We start from the raw sequence: 21,505 nt of genomic DNA on the forward strand, positions 1-21,505 counted from the left end.
CAAAGAGCACTTAGAATGTATCAGAAAAAGTACTGAAAATTGACTTACGAATTTTCTGTTTATTTAAAAAGTAACAACATTTTGACCAACTAGGTTTATAAAGTAAGTATATATCTACTGAAAGGATGTAACCAAGGCAATAATAGAGCCCGAAGTCTGAAGAATCTGCAAAACACCAAAATGAAAGGTAAATATATTCAAATATGACAACCTAAAATATTACTTTTTCAAATATAACAACTTATTTTAAATATACAATTGCTTAGTTTTCTTTTCATTTTTGTAGTTGCTGTTTTCTTAAATTATTAATTATTTATTTTATATTATTTATTAAATTTACTTATATTTTTTAGGAAAGGATACATTTTATAATTTAAAAGACAATCGCCTTTTTAAATGTACTATTTTTTTAAGTGTAGATTTCAGTTACTCACCGAGGCAAAGGTGTTGAGTGAAGGCGAAAAGAAGGGCACTGCCATGGACATGGGCCGCTGGGACCGCATGATCAGAAAGAGAACAAGGCGGCGCTGCTGGGGCTTAAACAAGTGCCAGGGACAGGAGAACACGACTCGGCACAGCTCCGCACTCTGTAAAAAGGAGGTTAAAAGCCCGTACAATATAGGAAAAATCCGGTATCCTACACTTTCGGCCACCAGAGTTCCGCCGTAGCAATAGACCAGCAGTTGGCTCAGGGCTGCGACCGTATAGGCCACATAGAGAAGGGCTCCCAGGCCATTGTTGCCCACGCCCAGAAGATTGACCATGCTGAAGGCAATCACCATGCCAGCGGACACAAAGTGCGCCAGGGTAATAATCACATAGCGCTCCCGGAAAAACTTGGCCAGGTTAATAATGTCATTGTGCCTGATGATCACCGCCCGCATTCGCTCCTCCAAGTGATGCAGCTGGTCGGACGAAAGCTCCAAGTGATCTGGAAAAATGAAATTAATACATTTTTGCTAGACTTACCTACCCACCTTTGTACGGCCTGAAAATGGATCGTATCTCCGACTGCAGCACTTCGAAAAGAGCCGACAAGTGGGCACAGAACTCGAAATAGAAGCCATCACAACCTCCGAACATAAAGATGGTAACATAGCCCGTGTAGGCAATAAATATGTATGTTAGAGGGAAAAATGGTGATCGTAGAAGAACTGTGGGCATTCTGTAAAAATATGACCCCTGTTTATTTAGCTTTACACATAAAGAACACATTCCCATAGTGTTTTATAAATTTGGAGTTCATGTAGCGTTCCACATAAATCATTAGGGTTTTTGGAATAATTTAACATAATTTTAGGTGTTTAAAAGTAGGCTACAATTATGAATTCATGCAGAAATACTGATATGCCTGCATACTTTTAGACACCTACAATTATACTTAAAAGAGACTACAACGCCCAAGTGATTTTTTATTAGGAAATTGTTAAAAGATGTAGGATAATTTTTTTAGATTTAAATTCATTTTTTAAAATTTACTTTTAGGAGTAGATATTTTTGCTAATTTTTGGCAAAAATCCCCAGTAACTCAAATTTGGTTGTGCTGAACGTTAAAACCGAATTAAAAATGTAGATTAAATGGTGTTTTTAATCTGAAATTGCAACGGCTCACGTCATATTAAACGGTGTGAACCAGACGAAATCGTCAACCCGATTCTGGAGGTACAGGACCAAGGCGATGAGGATGGGTTTCATGTTGTAGGTGGTGCAGGTGAAGAATCCGGTGGACAGTGGCCAGAAGTTGATGCGGGCCGCCATGATGGAGTGCCGCAGCCGGATTCGTCGCTGGTCGGGCAGCTCCCGCCTGAGCTCGAAGAGCAGGCTCTGCAGGCGGCTCCACATGGCCCACAGGTCCTGGCGGTAGCGCAGCATGAGGAACATCTTTAGCAGCGTGACCGCCGAGGTGCCCGCCGGACAGAGGGTCTCCAGGGCCAGGGTGATCTGCTGCTGGTCCAGGAAACGCAGCCCGGCATGCAGTTCGGTGAGGACGCCGATGGCCAGGATCACGAAGTTAGCCAGGGCCCTCAAGGGCGGCCTGTCGCCCGACTTTTCCGGCCAATAGCCCATGATGTTCAGGCTGAGACGGGGCACGGCAAAAAAATACACCGAAAGGGCTTGATCGCGCTTTAGGAACCGGAACCACCTGACCATGGTGGATATATCTTTTTTGATCCATCCTTTACAGGAATCTGCCTTATATAGGCGGCGGTAACCGTACTCATACACTTGGGAAAACAATATTAAATTCTTAAAATTTATTTATAATTTGTTTATAATTTGTAGATAGATTAAAGATAGCTCACTTAAAAACGTTGGTATATACAAACGAAAACTTAAGGATCCTGGTTCTTATGTTTTTTATTAAGATATGATATAATACATTTAAAATCCACATAATTATTTTGCAGTTTAAGGAACCTTCTTTTTATTTTCTTCTAAGGATATGACAAGATTCAGTTTAAAATCCAGGAAATTTTTTTACTGCTAGGGAATCTTTTTTTTATTTTCTTCCAAAGACTAAGTTAAAATTTACATAATTATTTTACAGTGTAGCTGACATAGCCCTCATAATTGACTTGTTATTCAGGCAAAGTTGGTCAAAGTTCGACCAGTAACTTTTGCAATTTAAAGACTCCGATAATTGGCGGCGCGGATGGATCCCTGGGACTCGAGGGTTCCATTTCTTATTTATGGGGCAGATGGGGAATCGGAGCGGACGACAGGCCCAAGTGGCCGGGAGCGCGACGCAATCAGAGCTAATGCATCAATTAGCGCTGGCCGCTAATTTCAGTAATCAAAACACAAACAAATCAAGATTAAGGCACTCGGACGTCGGACTCGTCCAACTCGTGCGTTTTTAACTAATCTCCAGCCCACTCACGCACAGCATGAGGATCCAGGGGCGGATTCGGGGACTATTGGACACCTAGCAATGGAAAATAATGGAAATATAATGGATTAGAATCTTGACTTGTAACAAAATTGATAACACAACTACCAGGTCTGAGACCTCTTCTTTTCGCTTTATTTGCCCGACATATCTTCTATGAATTTTCCACATTTTAAATACTTTTATCTATTTCTTGTAAGTACTCTCCCGTTTCTAGTCCCTGTGATTACATCTAATATGTATGCAAAGCAAATATAATAGTTTTTATCGCCGAGTTAGGCATATTCGCGACTTTACTTTACACTAAGCAGTTGGAACCTCAAATGATGACCTTCATGAGTCACTGTGATAAGCTGGCAATTGCTCACAATAGGTGGCCTTATCAGAGCAGAAATCTAGTGCCGAGCAGAGTGGATATAAAGCATGTTGTGTGTTTGCATCACGTGATTTGGGGGAAAAACATTTGTGGGATGTAATGGGATTTTGAAAGATTCTTTACTATTATTAACTTTTAAAATACCAAATAAATGGTATGGCACATCTTGAAATGATTTTTCCAATATAAGTGATTCATAAAAAGTGGGTAGCTTGCATTAGGTACACCTTATAGAGCACCTCAACACCCCCTTCCCCTGGAATCCGCACCTGCTCGCCCTGACGCCTGTCAGCTGCGGAGTCATAAATCATGCAAACCTGTCCGCCGATGGGTATGCCGGGTTTTCGAGTACGGCCATTGATGTATTGAAGTTTTTGTCAACGCCTCAGACGAGTCTAAGGTTTTTTATGCCTTTTTGTATGTAGTACATATACTTCGATTAGCAGCGCACGTTCCGCGGCCCGGTGACGTCAGCGATGGCACGCACACAGCCGGAGGCTCACGGGTTGGTTTTTTGCTCTGACTTTGATCGGGTTTGAAAAGCCGCGACACCGACATCGAAGGTCGATCTAGAGCACCGATAAGACCGCTCTATATGTTCAGCCTCCTAAGGGTTCTCACCCAGAACATGCACATTCCATAACGAGTGAAAACACCCAAGACAGCTCATCTCGCAGCAGCATTTCGATTTTGGCAAAAATACGAGATTCAGATTTTTGTCAAAAATACGATTTTTGTTTACCGTTTTTTCGTCGTAGTTTCGTTAAATCAAGGCGTACAGCAAAAAGACCAACTGTTTCGGGCAGCTTGCTTCCTCTGCTAACGATCCCTATCATTTTAGGAAAAATTTATTTTTTGAGAAATTTTCGCATTTTTTGTAAGGGGGTGTATCGCAATTTTTTGCGAAAAGGGTCAAAAATACAAATTTTCCAGGTTTGAATGCCAGTTTATAGGAAATTAAGCAACGAGCACAACGAGGTACGGCATTCCTCGATCCGACGTTTACTTTCTTTATGGCATCCAAAAAACTGACTTTTAAGGGCGAAAAATGACATTTCGATTTTGGCAAAAATACGAGATTCAGATTTTTGTCAAAATTACGATTTTTGTTTACCGTTTTTTCGTCGTAGTTTCGTTAAATCAAGGCGTACAGCAAAAAGACCAACTGTTTCGGGCAGCTTGCTTCCTCTGCTAACGATCCCTATCATTTTAAGGAAAATTTATTTTTTGAGAAATTTTCGCATTTTTTGTAAGGGGGTGTATCGCAATTTTTTGCGAAAAGGGTCAAAAATACAAATTTTCCAGGTTTGAATGCCAGTTTATAGGAAATTAAGCAACGAGCACAACGAGGTACGGCATTCCTCGATCCGACGTTTACTTTCTTTATGGCATCCAAAAAACTGACTTTTAAGGGCGAAAAATGACATTTCGATTTTGGCAAAAATACGAGATTCAGATTTTTGTCAAAAATACGATTTTTGTTTACCGTTTTTTCGTCGTAGTTTCGTTAAATCAAGGCGTACAGCAAAAAGACCAACTGTTTCGGGCAGCTTGCTTCCTCTGCTAACAATCCCTATCATTTTAGGAAAAATTTATTTTTTGAGAAATTTTCGCATTTTTTGTAAGGGGGTGTATCGCAATTTTTTGCGAAAAGGGTCAAAAATACAAATTTTCCAGGTTTGAATGCCAGTTTATAGGAAATTAAGCAACGAGCACAACGAGGTACGGCATTCCTCGATCCGACGTTTACTTTCTTTATGGCATCCAAAAAACTGACTTTTAAGGGCGAAAAATGACATTTCGATTTTGGCAAAAATACGAGATTCAGATTTTTGTCAAAATTACGATTTTTGTTTACCGTTTTTTCGTCGTAGTTTCGTTAAATCAAGGCGTACAGCAAAAAGACCAACTGTTTCGGGCAGCTTGCTTCCTCTGCTAACAATCCCTATCATTTTAGGAAAAATTTATTTTTTGAGAAATTTTCGCATTTTTTGTAAGGGGGTGTATCGCAATTTTTTGCGAAAAGGGTCAAAAATACAAATTTTCCAGGTTTGAATGCCAGTTTATAGGAAATTAAGCAACGAGCACAACGAGGTACGGCATTCCTCGATCCGACGTTTACTTTCTTTATGGCATCCAAAAAACTGACTTTACAGGCCGAAAATTGGATTTAGAATTTGGCAAAAATACGAGATTCAGATTTTTGTCAAAATTACGATTTTTGTTTACCGTTTTTTCGTCGTAGTTTCGTTAAATCAAGGCGTACAGCAAAAAGACCAACTGTTTCGGGCAGCTTGCTTCCTCTGCTAACGATCCCTATCATTTTAAGGAAAATTTATTTTTTGAGAAATTTTCGCATTTTTTGTAAGGGGGTGTATCGCAATTTTTTGCGAAAAGGGTCAAAAATACAAATTTTCCAGGTTTGAATGCCAGTTTATAGGAAATTAAGCAACGAGCACAACGAGGTACGGCATTCCTCGATCCGACGTTTACTTTCTTTATGGCATCCAAAAAACTGACTTTTAAGGGCGAAAAATGACATTTCGATTTTGGCAAAAATACGAGATTCAGATTTTTGTCAAAAATACGATTTTTGTTTACCGTTTTTTCGTCGTAGTTTCGTTAAATCAAGGCGTACAGCAAAAAGACCAACTGTTTCGGGCAGCTTGCTTCCTCTGCTAACAATCCCTATCATTTTAGGAAAAATTTATTTTTTGAGAAATTTTCGCATTTTTTGTAAGGGGGTGTATCGCAATTTTTTGCGAAAAGGGTCAAAAATACAAATTTTCCAGGTTTGAATGCCAGTTTATAGGAAATTAAGCAACGAGCACAACGAGGTACGGCATTCCTCGATCCGACGTTTACTTTCTTTATGGCATCCAAAAAACTGACTTTTAAGGGCGAAAAATGACATTTCGATTTTGGCAAAAATACGAGATTCAGATTTTTGTCAAAATTACGATTTTTGTTTACCGTTTTTTCGTCGTAGTTTCGTTAAATCAAGGCGTACAGCAAAAAGACCAACTGTTTCGGGCAGCTTGCTTCCTCTGCTAACAATCCCTATCATTTTAGGAAAAATTTATTTTTTGAGAAATTTTCGCATTTTTTGTAAGGGGGTGTATCGCAATTTTTTGCGAAAAGGGTCAAAAATACAAATTTTCCAGGTTTGAATGCCAGTTTATAGGAAATTAAGCAACGAGCACAACGAGGTACGGCATTCCTCGATCCGACGTTTACTTTCTTTATGGCATCCAAAAAACTGACTTTACAGGCCGAAAATTGGATTTAGAATTTGGCAAAAATACGAGATTCAGATTTTTGTCAAAAATACGATTTTTGTTTACCGTTTTTTCGTCGTAGTTTCGTTTAATCAAGGCGTACAGCAAAAAGACCAACTGTTTCGGGCAGCTTGCTTCCTCTGCTAACGATCCCCATCATTTTAAGGAAAATTAATTTTTTGAGAAATTTTCGCATTTTTTGTAAGGGGGTGTATGCAATTTTTTGCGAAAAGGGTCAAAAATACAAATTTTCCAGGTTTGAATGCCAGTTTATAGGAAATTAAGCAACGAGCACAACGAGGTACGGCATTCCACGATCCGACGTTTACTTTCTTTATGGCATCCAAAAAACTGACTTTTAAGGGCGAAAAATGACATTTCGATTTTGGCAAAAATACGAGATTCAGATTTTTGTCAAAATTACGATTTTTGTTTACCGTTTTTTCGTCGTAGTTTCGTTAAATCAAGGCGTACAGCAAAAAGACCAACTGTTTCGGGCAGCTTGCTTCCTCTGCTAACAATCCCTATCATTTTAGGAAAAATTTATTTTTTGAGAAATTTTCGCATTTTTTGTAAGGGGGTGTATCGCAATTTTTTGCGAAAAGGGTCAAAAATACAAATTTTCCAGGTTTGAATGCCAGTTTATAGGAAATTAAGCAACGAGCACAACGAGGTACGGCATTCCTCGATCCGACGTTTACTTTCTTTATGGCATCCAAAAAACTGACTTTACAGGCCGAAAATTGGATTTAGAATTTGGCAAAAATACGAGATTCAGATTTTTGTCAAAAATACGATTTTTGTTTACCGTTTTTTCGTCGTAGTTTCGTTTAATCAAGGCGTACAGCAAAAAGACCAACTGTTTCGGGCAGCTTGCTTCCTCTGCTAACGATCCCCATCATTTTAAGGAAAATTAATTTTTTGAGAAATTTTCGCATTTTTTGTAAGGGGGTGTATGCAATTTTTTGCGAAAAGGGTCAAAAATACAAATTTTCCAGGTTTGAATGCCAGTTTATAGGAAATTAAGCAACGAGCACAACGAGGTACGGCATTCCACGATCCGACGTTTACTTTCTTTATGGCATCCAAAAAACTGACTTTACAGGCCGAAAATTGGATTTAGAATTTGGCAAAAATACGAGATTCAGATTTTTGTCAAAAATACGATTTTTGTTTACCGTTTTTTCGTCGTAGTTTCGTTTAATCAAGGCGTACAGCAAAAAGACCAACTGTTTCGGGCAGCTTGCTTCCTCTGCTAACGATCCCTATCATTTTAAGGAAAATTTATTTTTTAAAAAAATTTTCGCAATTTTTGTAAGGGGGTGTATCGCAATTTTTTGCGAAAAGGGTCAAAAATAAAAATTTTCCAGGTTTGAATGCCAGTTTATAGGAAATTTAGCAACGAGCACAACGATCCGACGTTTACTTTCTTTATGGCATCCAAAAAACTGACTTTTAAGGGCGAAATTGGATTTCAATTTTGGCAAAAATACGAGATTCAGATTTTTGTCGAAAAAACGATTTTTATTTCCCGTTTTTTGTAGTTTTGTTGAATCAAGGCATAAAGCATAAAGGCAGACGTTTCAGATACTTCTTTCACTCTCATACGCAGGTATTATAACTTAAAAATCGTTCAGTGCCTCTATTTAAATATGGGAAAAATATTAAATTATTGACTCACTTTTAAGCTATCCCCCTCCGAAAAATACAAGGGCATCAAATTGATTTAAACACTGGATGATGATCGTAATGATGATGGGTAAATTGCTTGATTCGCGGGATTGGGATAGATTTGATGGGCATAATTGCAGCGGCGGTGCCGAGTACCGCAAATGGCTAGCAAATTGAATCAACGCCAATTGTTCAGCCGTCAGCAGTTGCCCCTTTTCCATATGCATTTGGTTTTATTTTGGTTTTTTTAGCAACTTCCTTGCAACTGAGGTAGTCGCCATCGAACACACGGAATACCCCCTTTCTCTCACGCACGCCCACTACTTAACACGCAACACAGGTACAGTGAAACCTCTAAAAGGAAATATTGAAGATATTCAAGAATTAAACATTTTCTGGTTTGTCATGATTTGAAATTGTAAAACCTCAGATTTATAATATTTTGTTGTTGAGGTTTGTCATATTTTAGGATCATACTGATAAAGCTCAGAAATATAACATATTATTGTACAGGCTGTCACATTTTGAAATGATTTGACATTTAAAGGCCTCAGAAACATAATATTTTTCCAGAAATAAGTCTTAAAAAAATAATACTATGTGATACAAGAATTTATTTATTTCTCTGATAATTTGTAAGGTTATGAAAAGTATACGTTTGACTAAGATCACTGTGCCCATAGAAAGGAGCCCCCAGCACTCAGCTCAATTGAGGTGGCCTGACATTGTTTTTGAAGAGCCAGCTGAATGGGTGGAATCAGCAGAACCAAGGCAGAGGGAGAGGGAGCTGCCTTAATTTGGATGAGGGGCCTGGGCACTTGGGGGTCCCAGAGATATCCGATCACGCCGTTCAGTTAGATTCCGCTTCATGACAAGCCGATCCAACGCGAACCGCACCGAGCTGAGCTGGCACCACAGAAACAATACGGCGGGCACATAGAGTGCACATGACTATTAGATAAGTTTATTATAGAATAAATAAGCGTGCGGGCCCGAACCCAAAGCCCAGAGCCCAGAGCCCAAGCCCGAATGCGAATGCGAGTGCCATAAAGAAGTTAAGCAATTCAGACAGTTTAGAGCATAAATTGTTTAATAGAGTTTATACGCCAATTGGGGGCATAAAGAGTGTCGCATTTTATAAGTCCGTTTTTCTTTTTTCTATTTTTCGCTTCGAACTGCAGACGCACATCCCCTGGCACAGACTTTCCAGATAGGCGGCTGGAAATACGTAACGCTGGCAAAGTTCAGGGTCCCAGGGGACGGAATCAGAAGCACTATGGCTGGTGGTGCTGCCAATCTTTGACTGGCGGCGGCTATCGGCCATCGGACGACGGATTATGCAACTTTATGAGGGCTCACAAGTGGCCAAAACCCAAACAGACGAAACTTAACGCCAAAAAGAACAAAATCCACTCGATGGAGCGATAGTCATCTGTAGAAAATGGCGCCAAACAGTGCGGTGGCCCCCATTGATTTTCTGATAATGCTTTCGAGAATTCCCTGGGAATTCTATAAATGTGCTTTTTAAGGCCTACTTTGTACAGTAAACTTTATTTTAAGGTCCAGTTCCAAAGAAAAACGCAATAGGCATTTATAAAACACTTCTGAACCGTTAGCATTGCGTATAACAAATAAGAGCGACACGTTGCCATTATTTATTTTATTATTGAATGAAACAATTAAACAGTAAGCTATAAAGACAAATACTTGAGATAACAATAGAACCGAAAACGTGACAACGACTACTTCTGGTTGTAAAAGTGTCACTTACTTTTAGGAATACAGCATTGGCCTGACTGCTACCGACGAGATCGAGTGTAGTATCTGATCCCAATGGGAATACTGGCGCCCAACGTGGGGCCTAAAAATAGACCAACCTACTTCTGGTCGTTAAAGTATCACTCTCTGTTATATTCTATAGCACAAGCAATATTCCCAAGGCTGGGATCTAGTTCAGAATCGGATCCAACCGAATTGGTGACCCTGATGAGATGTCCATCGAGAAACTGGCGCCCAACGCGGGGCCTAAAAATAGACCAAGCGCCCGATGATGGGCCTCGATGATAAATTGCCGCTTGATGATCGCCAATTAAGCTGGCGAAATTAATGCGAAATATGAGAAGTGGTAATGCCAATTCAAATTCCCCAATTACCACAGTCTGCGCAAATCAATTAGTCATATACTATACATATATTTGATGTATATGAGGGACCATATAGTCGCTGCCGCTGCCTTCACCTACTTACCATTGGGTCGGTTATCGCAGCCACGCGTCGCCGGCTCTTCTTCTAGCAGGCTATTTAGGGCAGGCCACCTCCTGGGCTCCTAATCTTGGCCGGCTTGGCCACTTCCAGCGCTATCGAAGATCAAAGTTTTACGCGTTTTGTTGTATTCTTTGTTTGGCGTTTGCTCGCCTTACGGGCTTTATGGCCCGGCCGATTGCCCGGCCGTCGCCTAAGCCAATTTGAATGCAGCCGGCGAGAGAGGCTCGCGAAAAAGCCTCGTTAAATACGAGCAAACACCAGAAGACGGACGACAATCGGCGATCGACGGGCGATTTACAGGGGCGGCCGTGGAGGGGGGGCGTTGACCGCAGCGGGAAACGCATGCGCAGTTCACGTGAACAGATAACCAGCGTTGACGAATTAGCAGCTTTTCTGGCCACTTTTTTAGATCCCTATACAATAAAAAATCCATTTTATTTATTTTTATTCATAAATGTACCTTTTTTTTAATTTTTAAGTTTCTGTTGTCATAAAAAAATTAGGTGCTAAAGTTAGGAGTTCTTAAACATTTTTTATACATAGTTTTGTGAGCTAAATTCTTAGTTTAACTACATTGGATCCCTATATCGACATTTTTTGGTCCTACCTTACTAATATCGCTCATACGCACTGTTAACTAAGTTTATTATACGGACAATAGATGCACTTGCTTTGTAAGACTCAAAAAATAGTCTTTGTCTTTGTTAACTATATGATAAAGCAAAAGTTTTATCACAAATGTGATTAAAGTGTGATTAATCTACTCGGAAATGAGAGCAACACAAGGTGACTAACTGAAATCACTCATACGCAGTGGTGACCAACTTTTTAGGCACACCTGGTTCACGAGTAATTGAGTTACAAATTATTAAGTAATTTTTTATTAAAAATTCTGTACTTCCTTGCCGCGAAAAAAATCTTTCTGGCCAGCACTGAGCCGAATTGAAGAGGCAGCCGACGATTAATAGAAAATTATTTCACGTTTGCTTGTGTGTTTTATTTTATGTGTGTCTTGGCGTATATGTTAATTGTGCATTTAAAATTGAAATAAAATGTAGCTTGTCGCAATTTATTTGATACGTTAACTTGTTGTTTCTGCGACCGTCTGCCCGTCCAGACGCTTTTGTTTGCATATAAATTTAGATCAGCTGGCGAATTTGTTACACCCAAAGAGAAAATGAGTGTGCTGATAGAAACAGAAAATTTTATGAATTTTAATGTGGTAAATAAAGGTGTTAATTGGGCGTGGTTATAGACGAAAGAACATTTTTTTTTTATATTTTTGGATAAGAAAATCTATTTAATGAAAATGTTTATAAGATATAATCCTTAAATTCGAATTACTTTTTGAAGAAGTATGTATACTACAGAAAAGATCGATAGATTAGACTAGTTGTGTGGTTATTTTTGTATACCTTTTATAGAAAGTAGGATCATATAGAACCCAAGGCAAAAGACCATTTAATCTGGAAAACTGCCCTGATAGGCTGCAAATTCCGGTCAGTTTACATTACCCCCCAGACAAAGCCATAAAAACCCGCCCGGACAATTAACCGTTTTGTGCGAAACTCGTTTGCAATCAGTTTTTTCACACCTCCGGCTGGCAAACATGGCCAACATTTTGCGGTGGGTGTAGGGTGCGTTTGGCGAACGGGCGTCAAGGAGTGCGAAATGGGGTTTCGTGGGTTGAGGGGGGCATATTGGGGGTCTGCCACCTTTGTGGGCCACAGGAATTGCTCCCTTTTCCGCTTATTTACTTTCGCTCTGTCGGGGCTGACGAGGTGAGCCCCACGCCAAGTAATAATAAAAATGTGAGAATCTTGAAAAGGTAATTAACACATGGTCGTGTTTGCTTTATGCGCCATAAAAATAATCAAAAAATCGAGTCACACATCCGAAGATCTCCCCAGTTGTCCGAGTGCGCACTGATCGGACCGGAGAGCCTATAAAAGCGGATCAATCGCCGCTGGATCTGCGCAGTCGCTCCCAAGAAGTGTCCACTGTATCAGCTCCACTCGAAAATCCTAGTCCCCCCCGCAACCGGCCTCAAGAACGCATTCTTCTTGAAAACCCATACTCGAAGTTCAAAGTTCGCGTTCGGCATTACTTTCGTTGCGAGTTCGGAGAAACGTTGTAGCACACACTGTAAAATGCACTCAGCGTAAGTTGTTCACCATCACCTCAGCCGCCCGTCCTTGTCCTTGTCAACACAAAAAATACAAATTAATAAAAAATGCTTATAAACTCATTTGCTGGCGATCCAGCTGATAAGCGACTTTTACTCATTTACACGCACATCAAAAGTGAATTAAAAATAAACAAAACATTTGGCAACTCGACCTGCAACCGTTAATCTACACGGGGAGAAAGTAGTTCTGAAGGTGATTAAAAGTATTTGTAGTAGTTGTGAAATAATATAATATGTAATAAAATGATCAGGGAAGCAAATTACATTCCTGTAGTGATTTATTCTTTTGTTAACAATCCAACATTTTTATTTTATATATATAAGCTTATTTCAAGCATTCCCCAATATTCAGTTACAATAAAATTACAAAGTGATATTACACTAATTTATAATTGATTTTTGTTTTAACAAATCTTTGGAATGATAAGTTTTTTTTTTTTTGCGTGTTACTGTTGTCTATAATATCACACATATTATAGATTAACATTTTAAAATACTTTTTTAAGAAACAAAATATTCTTTGTAAAAAAAATGTTTACAAATTATCAAAAAATCATGATAATAATGGGAACTTTGTTGCGTGATACTGGTAATATTATAGATTAGGAAATTAGATCACTCTTTGTACAAATTTCGTAGAAAATAGAAACTAGATTTCCTAGATACTCTAGCAAAGTAGCACCTATTTCTTCCGGTGTTACCGGAAGCGTGAGCCAGGAATCCAATTGGGAGAGCAGCGCGCTCGCTCTCTCGCCCGCGCCGCAAGCGACAAACTGCAAAGCGTCTAATCCCCGTGGGTGGGAGTGGGAGGGCAGCGGCGCGCCTGCGAGTGCGAGCGAGAGAGAGAGGGGGCGCTGATCGTGCGGCGACTGCGCTGCAGCAGCGCTGCTCCGCCGGCGGCCACAACAGTTGTTGCTTGTGTTTTCAATGGCGCGCTGCCCGCGTCGCTGCCGGCGCCGCAGTCGCCGCTAGTTTGTTGTAAGTGTAGTACAGTGTAGTGTGCGGTGTGCGGTGTGCGGTGTGTAGTGTAGTGTATAGTATAGTGTATATGGCCGTATAGTATAGTTTGTGCGGCAACAACCACAGCGGCGCGTTGCTTTTGTTTTGCTTTGTTGTTTGTTGTTGGTCATTATAAATTGAGTGGGAACAAGGGGCTCCAGCTTAGTCGTGTTCCAGTAACGCTTCCGCGCACACCAAAATTCCGATTCCGCATTCAGAACCAGCTGAATCCCCCCCGCCCCCACGAGACCCAGAGAGGACGCAGCAGTGTCCCCAAAATCACACGCCAGCTAGTCAGCCCCGCAGAGAGTGCAAACAGAAGTCAGGTGCGGCTCCAGAGACCAAGAGTGCCCCGAGTCCGGGTCGAGTGCCAAACGAACCTTGTTTATTTCTGATCCACTCTCGCTTTTTTTTGGGTGCCCTAATCGCCTAAGAGCAGAATGTCCGCTAGGATCCTGGAGGACTCGCCCAACGCGCGCATCAACAAGACGATCCTCGACCGCTACCTGTCGCTGCCGCTGCAGGAGAACATCGTCCAGGCCACCTACGTGTGGATCGACGGCACCGGCGAGGACCTGCGCTGCAAGGACCGCACCCTCGACTTCATCCCCCAGAGCCCCAAGGGTGAGTGTGCGAAAAGATCTCGGCGGTTTCGTTAGGGATCTCGGGATAGTCAGAGCTATGCACTAACAAAAAGTCTTGGTATTAGCATTATTTATTTGGGAATTTTCTAAAAGTTTTTGAGGCTGGTTTTCATAGGTTGTGTTGTTATGGAAGCTAGGATAGTCAAAAATATTCCTATACCGAAAATCGAGATATTACTAAGAAGTTAGGATAGTCAAAAGTGTATCTTTGGCAAAAATCTTGGTATTACCAAGAGATATTATATACTGCTTTCCATTTGTAGTTACATGTTTAGCTCTCATCCCAATTATTTCGGAGTTTCCAATCACCTAACTATTGAATTTCTTAAATTGAACCTACAATATGAATTTAGATCCTACAGAGATCGAAACGAAAGCCAAAAACCCATTATTATCTGACAGATCTCAAAGTATATACTATCAACCAAAGCTCCTTTAGAGGAATAAACCTTTAAAACAATCCCTGGTATTACTTCCCAATAAAACCCCCCAAGATCATACTTTTTCGTAACATCCAACTACCTTCCACTGCTGTGATAATCCCTAATTATAATTCCCGATTAGTTTCTTGTTAAACAGCGCTTCGATCAAGTAGTTGAAACGCCGGCATCAAGTAATTCCCGCTTATCTAGCAGCATAGGTCGCGCTCGCACTTGATTTATGTGCCAAACACTTGATTTTCTGCGAGTGTAATCTTATCTGGAGTGGCTAAGCTCTTGGGACTGTCTCCGTCTCAGGCGCTGCCTGGATTTATCACCACCCTACACAAGTTTTCGGCGAACCAGCTAGCCTAACGGGGTTTTAATAGGTCGGGTGTGAATGAACTTAAGTCCAAAATAGAAGTTAAATTGGCAAGAAAGTTTGCTAGAATATATAAGATCAGGTCGAATGTTTAGCAAACACTAATTCAATTAGTTGAGAACATTGAAAAAGCAACGAAAGTGGCAGGCTCACCTTTAAAAATACCCGAAACAAAGGGAACAGAACAAAGAATCGCAAGGAAAGTGCTCGGCAGAAGAAAGAAGAGATAAGTCTCGCCAGGTGCTAATTTGCACAAATCAGTCGAACACCTTTGGAGACCAGAAATACAGGCACACTCTTAAATCAGAAGCTAATCGTTCGCAGCTTTTATACAACAGATCGGGCCAAAGTCCAGGTTTATTTACATTTACAAGCCTAATGTGTGATTTCATTATGGGGGAATAGGTGCCCCATTAATCAGAAAATATGTTTCGTATTTGCCATAAATCAAAACCATATTTGTGTGGCACTCACACACCGTCCTCCACTATCTTCCGCCGGCAAATTGTCAGTTTTAATTCATTCTAAATTCGCATGTTGCCAGCAATTGCTACGCAATAGCCATATGGCCATACTATACTATGCTGGATCTGTGCGACTTTACGAGCGTCTGAAAATCCAGCCCATAAACGCCCCAAAATTGGCGGCAATGAACGGCTCCGTCTGTTGCGGTTTTTTATTGATCCCTCTCACGGGGTTATATAACCCCGGCCCGGCGGTGACCTTTGCCTTGGCACGATTCCGGCGGCGGTTCTTGGGGCTCCGCGTACGTCTGGGAAGTGCTTTATGGTCTAAAAACAGAATTTTCACGACTCGCGTCTGATAATGCGATTTAATCGCGGGGCTTTATAAACGCCCGTCCGGACTTGAAAGAGTTTATTCGTGCTCGGTGTTAATTGATTGCGATTTAATGTGCAATTACCGGCGGAGTGCGAAGAGGAAGCGGCTCTGGGGGCCCTGGGTACTGGGGTATTGTAAACCAATTTTGAACCTTTCACGTCTATGGGTTGCTTTTATATTATCACCCAAGAAGATAATAAGAGTCCCCTTAGGGCCTAAAGATACCTAGTATTTCCTGTTGGATTATCATTGAAATTGAAACATATTCCCTTCCTCATATGAAATCAATTTAATTCGAATTGGTATTATCTCGGAAATGTATTATTTTCAACTAAAATTGCTTTAAAGTACTTTATTTCTTGCTAATTTTAAATGCCCTACCAATAAGAAGCACAAAATTGCCAGTTGGAAAACCGCAAGCCCAATCAGCCGTGCGACAAGGACGGATAGCTGCCTGTTCGGCTCAAGAAAAACCCCCAACTTTGAAAAAGCCCGTTCAGCACGCGAATCTGTCACCTTAATTATTCCACTTGCACTTGAAAGCAAAAGCAAAACACAAATAAACAATAACAAATGACTTAATGCGCACAATTACTAATTAAGAAGCGCACTTACACTCGCTCCGTCCCCCTCGCACAGAGTGCATTCGCCAGGCGTTGGAAAGGGACGGACATAAGCCTGTGTAGTGTAGGTGTTAGGGAAAGCAGACTTTTATTTTTTATATTATATATTCGTTATTCCCCAGTTTTTGACTGATGCACCCTCAGGGGAAGGGAGGGCTAGAACTGCATTTCAAGTTCAAAGTGGAATTCTAAATGGGCAGTTGGAAAAAATAGCAATTGCCAAATGACATTTAATCGCTGGAGCGTGCCCCTTTCAATAAAGGACAATCGATCTAATCATATATTAGACCCTTCGACCCCCAACCGCAATAGGCAAATATCAGCTGCAATCAAGAGTAATTGAAAACTTTGTAGCCCGATTGCATTTCTAAGCACTTCAGGCAATAAATTGTTAGTCACTCAAGGATGGGCCAGAAAAGTACAGTTTGCGAAAGTGGAAAGGGTCACACTAAGAAAAACCGTGTGACCCTAAAACTATTTTCTAACCTAAAAAATATAGGAAGAAATAGAATTATGTCTCCTTATTTTCGATATATTAACAATCCATTGAGAAAGTTTAAGCTTAATATGAAATGTTATTGATTTTTAGAGGGTTCTCCGCCCCTAAATTACTATATAGTGCCTAGAACTAGCTGCTTTCAAGATCAATGATCTCGGGAGTGCAGTCTCCAACGACTGATAATGCAATCGGCCTTTCGCATTACTCGTCTCGCCGTGTAGGACTGAAATCGGAAGCAAATAGCAACAGTGTTTGACGGCGGTGGTACGATGGCCATAAGGAGGGGGTGGCCTGGGTGGTGCTTGGCTTCGTGGAGAGCAAGGCTAATGGCTGTAGTGCTCTGGTGGCACAGTGACACACTGGCATTAGTAGTTGAGAACCAGTTGGGCCGCTGTGTGTGGAAAAATCTACAGCTGTTTATCAATTCGAGTGGCACACAGATACTCGAGCACACACACTCCGAGGGGGAGATGGAGGGCGAGAGGGAGAGGGACAGGGACAGAGATAGAGAGCCCACACGAGATACCAGATTGTAAATGAAAACGCCGGCTCAAGGTCACCCCCCGCCTGTTACAACAATGCAGCGCCCACCCCCCGCGCGGCCCGGTATTTGCATAAGTGAAATATTTTCATTAGCATTATTTACATACGGGGAATTAAGTATTTATTATAATAAACAACGGGCAGTGGGGAAACGAGTTACCCAGTCAACAAACATCCGTCACCCATCACCACCCCCTTATCTCGATTCTTATTCTCACTCACAGGCCCCAGTTTTTGTTTTTTGTTTTCTTTTCTAACGGATCATCAAAATGCAAGGCGGGTTTGGAAAAATAATAGGGAGGAGGTCGGAGCTTGCGTTTGGAAACTTAATAAGCACAATGATTCCATTCATTTGAATACTCGCTTACATAAGCAAGGGTACAGTTCCGAAAAGCATAATGAATATTCAGATATTACAATGTTTCATACGGGTTTTTCTCGCTTAAATTGGATATACAGAGGTTATTTTAAAATATCAGCTTCCATTACTTTCATTTTAACAAGTTTTTCCCCCACAAGCGTGTTAAGCTAGTTGTAAATCAATCTAAATTAATATTTAAGCAAAATAAATGGTTCTCTGCTGACTTGGAAACTGAAAGTGTTCCATAACTCGAGTTAATGTATGGCTAGCTATAGTTTAAAGGGGCTAAAAAGTATTAAATAAATTTGGTTTAATATATGAATACCAGTAATAATATATCACTTCATGATGATCTCTTGATGGGTTGCCTTCGGGCTTACAGACATACGTTAACGAGTTTTGGACCTGATATAGGGGGTTGCTGATGGGGAGATGTGAACTCTCAAACGGAACCCCAATCGCAGGCCCAGTCAATTGCCGTCAATTATATTTAATGCGGGGGTATCGCATGCTAAGTGAGCGACGAGGTTACCCCTTTAAAATTAACCCCCAGCGACAGCTAATGGGCATAGACTAACCCCCGTTGTTGTTTTCTATTGCCACCATTACAGAGCTGCCCGTTTGGAACTACGATGGCAGCTCGTGCTACCAGGCCGAGGGCTCCAACTCGGACACCTACCTGTACCCGGTGGCCATCTACAAGGACCCCTTCCGCCGCGGCAACAACATCCTGGTGATGTGCGACACCTACAAGTTCGACGGCACCCCCACGGACACCAACAAGCGCAAGACCTGCCTGGAGGTGGCCAACAAGTGCGCCGCCGAGGAGCCCTGGTTCGGCATCGAGCAGGAGTACACCTTCCTCGACTTCGACGGCCATCCGCTGGGCTGGCCAAAGAACGGCTTCCCCGGACCCCAGGGACCCTACTACTGCGGCGTTGGCGCCAACAAGGTGGGTCCCACAACATGATATCATTTTTATACTACCTTGGAGGATTTCTAAAACTAAAATAATTTGTATATTTAAATATGAAAGTAGTTCATTTTTATTTGTCTAATTTACTGTGGTCAGAAAGTGCCTTGCGCTTTTATAGAACTAAATTTTGACTATTTTTTAAACCCATGGGGCGTATACGTAACTTTCCCTTTTTGATATCATTTTTGAAGACTTTTAAAACCAATAAATTCGAGTAAAATGATTATTTTTCTTTTTATAGGTATCGAACATAGAAAGGTATTATTTTGTTGTCAAAATATCGATTTTAGTATTAAGATTTCCTTAAAAATTAAAAAAAAGAGGATAGGACAAATTTACTTTTACTTATAGGAAGTCTTAAAGAATTTCAAATATTATTTTTTTATAGTACTTTTTAAAAATGAGAGTAGGATAATCTAATTTTGTTTGTTAAGAATTTCAAATTTCCCATAAAATATGTTTATAAATATCTCTTGACTCACCCTACTTTTCCAGGTCTACGCCCGCGACATTGTGGATGCCCACTACCGTGCCTGCCTGTACGCCGGCATCAAGGTGTCCGGCACCAATGCCGAGGTGATGCCCGCCCAGTGGGAGTTCCAGGTGGGACCCTGCGAGGGCATCTCCATTGGCGATGACCTCTGGATGGCCCGCTTCCTCTTGCACCGCATCTCCGAGGAGTTTGGCGTGAGTTAACAGTGATTTCTTGGTTACTTTTTAAGCATAACTTATGGGAAAACCATTCGCCAACACACACAGATTGTGTCCACTTTGGATCCCAAGCCGATGCCCGGCGACTGGAACGGCGCTGGTGCCCACACCAACGTGTCCACGAAGGCGATGCGCGAGGATGGCGGCATCCGGGACATCGAGAAGGCGGTGGCCAAGCTGTCCAAGTGCCACGAGCGCCACATCCGGGCCTACGACCCCAAGCAGGGCCAGGACAACGCCCGCCGTCTGACCGGCAAGCACGAGACGAGCTCCATCAACGACTTCAGCGCCGGAGTGGCCAACCGCGGCTGCAGCATACGCATTCCCCGTGGCGTCAACGACGACGGCAAGGGCTACTTCGAGGATCGCCGCCCCAGCTCCAACTGCGATCCGTACTCCGTGGTGGAGGCCATCTTGCGCACCATCTGCCTGGACGAATAGGAGGCTTCAAGGGCACAGACCTCCAGAGTTGTTATCGATTTATAGATTGTTGTTAAACCACCTTCGATCCACTGACCCACGAACATCCGGACTCCTGAACACCGAAAGCGAAGTTATATGCATACCGTAGGCTTAGTTTTTACCCAACGTATTTTCGAAAACCCAGAACTAGAATCCTAAGGCAGCCCATTTTGCTGATATTTCCCGTGTTTTTTTTCTTTTTTTTTTAGCTGCTGTTATTTAGGTTTTAGTGTGAGTTTTTTTGGACCAGCAATACAATATACATGGTCAGCGAGTTGAAGAAGATGAGATCAAGAGGAGCAAGAACCCAAAAAGACATCCCCACCATCCCACAAAAAAAAGAAAATCGTAAAGCTCTAGTATCAAACACTCCCCTGAGAACCCTATAAAAGACCCAACCCCCTACTTGTTAATGATATTAAATAATTACTTTAATCCTAAACTACATACATATACTCTCTAGTTAAGAAAATGCACTAAAAAATAAAAAAAAATACCCAATACAAAATAAGGTGGTTTTCATTGAGGGGTTTGATGGGTGATATAAAAACAAACTTAAAATAGGGGTTCCTTAAATGCCATATTGATCTTCTTCTTTTTTGGTTCAATCAATATGATACCGAAAAATTATTATAATCATGATGATATGAAATATAATACTAATATTATGATATAATAATAATATCATATTAATATTATGATATAATATAATGATTATGAATCACCAATACAAGGAATACAATACATGGTTTTCTTTAACTGGTTTTAGGGTGACATAAAAAAAACCTTAAAAGCGGTGTTTTTAAAGTACTTTGTATAGGCTTTTGCCCTTTTCCTTTTTGCTTCAATCAATATGATTCTGAAAAATATCATGATATAATATTATAATATAAAATATATGATATGATATGATATAAAATATAATATATGATATGATATAAAATATAATATATGATATAATATAAAATATAATATATGATATGATATAAAATATAATATTATGATTATGATCTAATAAATCACAAATATTAGAAACTTAGAAAAATGCTAAGTGCTAACAATATATTCCTATACTTTTCTCCCTTTTAATAGCCAGCACGTGCTAATTTGTATAGATTAAAAAGTCTCGTACTTATGGACTGCATGTAGATTAAGCAGAAGTTCATTGGGCGGGTTCATTTATGGGGTTGACTTTTTTCCTGGCCGATAAGCAAAAATTGCCTTTATGATTCCCAGAAAAAACTGCCTTTGTTTGGTTTTCATTTCATTTATTTAATACTAAAAATTGTAACTTTGATTTCGTTTTGTATATCCGTTTAATTTTGTTGTTTTCAGTTTAGTTGAATTTTATCTGCTTCATTCTGTAGTCCTGCGGGTT

The 21,505-nt window shown here is 40.7% G+C and overlaps 2 protein-coding genes across 2 annotated transcripts; one reads left to right on the forward strand and one right to left on the reverse strand.

Moving 5' to 3' along the window:
- Nucleotides 1-114: 114 nt before the first annotated feature.
- On the reverse strand, nucleotides 115-2,151 carry LOC108023300 (odorant receptor 10a). Its single transcript, XM_017092601.1, has 5 exons — nucleotides 1,613-2,151; nucleotides 978-1,165; nucleotides 642-931; nucleotides 435-587; nucleotides 115-165 (listed from the first exon to the last, which is right to left on the reverse strand). Exons 1-5 carry the CDS (start codon nucleotides 2,149-2,151, stop codon nucleotides 115-117), a joined length of 1,221 nt encoding a protein of 406 aa, XP_016948090.1.
- An 11,664-nt stretch (nucleotides 2,152-13,815) lies between these two features.
- Nucleotides 13,816-20,638, forward strand: LOC108023576 (glutamine synthetase 2 cytoplasmic). Its single transcript, XM_017093170.3, has 5 exons — nucleotides 13,816-13,993; nucleotides 14,107-14,291; nucleotides 18,590-18,930; nucleotides 19,450-19,641; nucleotides 19,714-20,638. The coding sequence occupies exons 2-5, from the start codon at nucleotides 14,108-14,110 to the stop codon at nucleotides 20,104-20,106; spliced, it is 1,110 nt and encodes a 369-aa protein (XP_016948659.1). The 5' UTR covers nucleotides 13,816-13,993; nucleotide 14,107; the 3' UTR covers nucleotides 20,107-20,638.
- The last annotated feature ends 867 nt before the right edge of the window (nucleotides 20,639-21,505 follow it).

The sequence above is a fragment of the Drosophila biarmipes genome, chromosome X, assembly GCF_025231255.1.
Source record: "Drosophila biarmipes strain raj3 chromosome X, RU_DBia_V1.1, whole genome shotgun sequence".
Lineage (NCBI taxonomy): Eukaryota > Metazoa > Arthropoda > Insecta > Diptera > Drosophilidae > Drosophila > Drosophila biarmipes.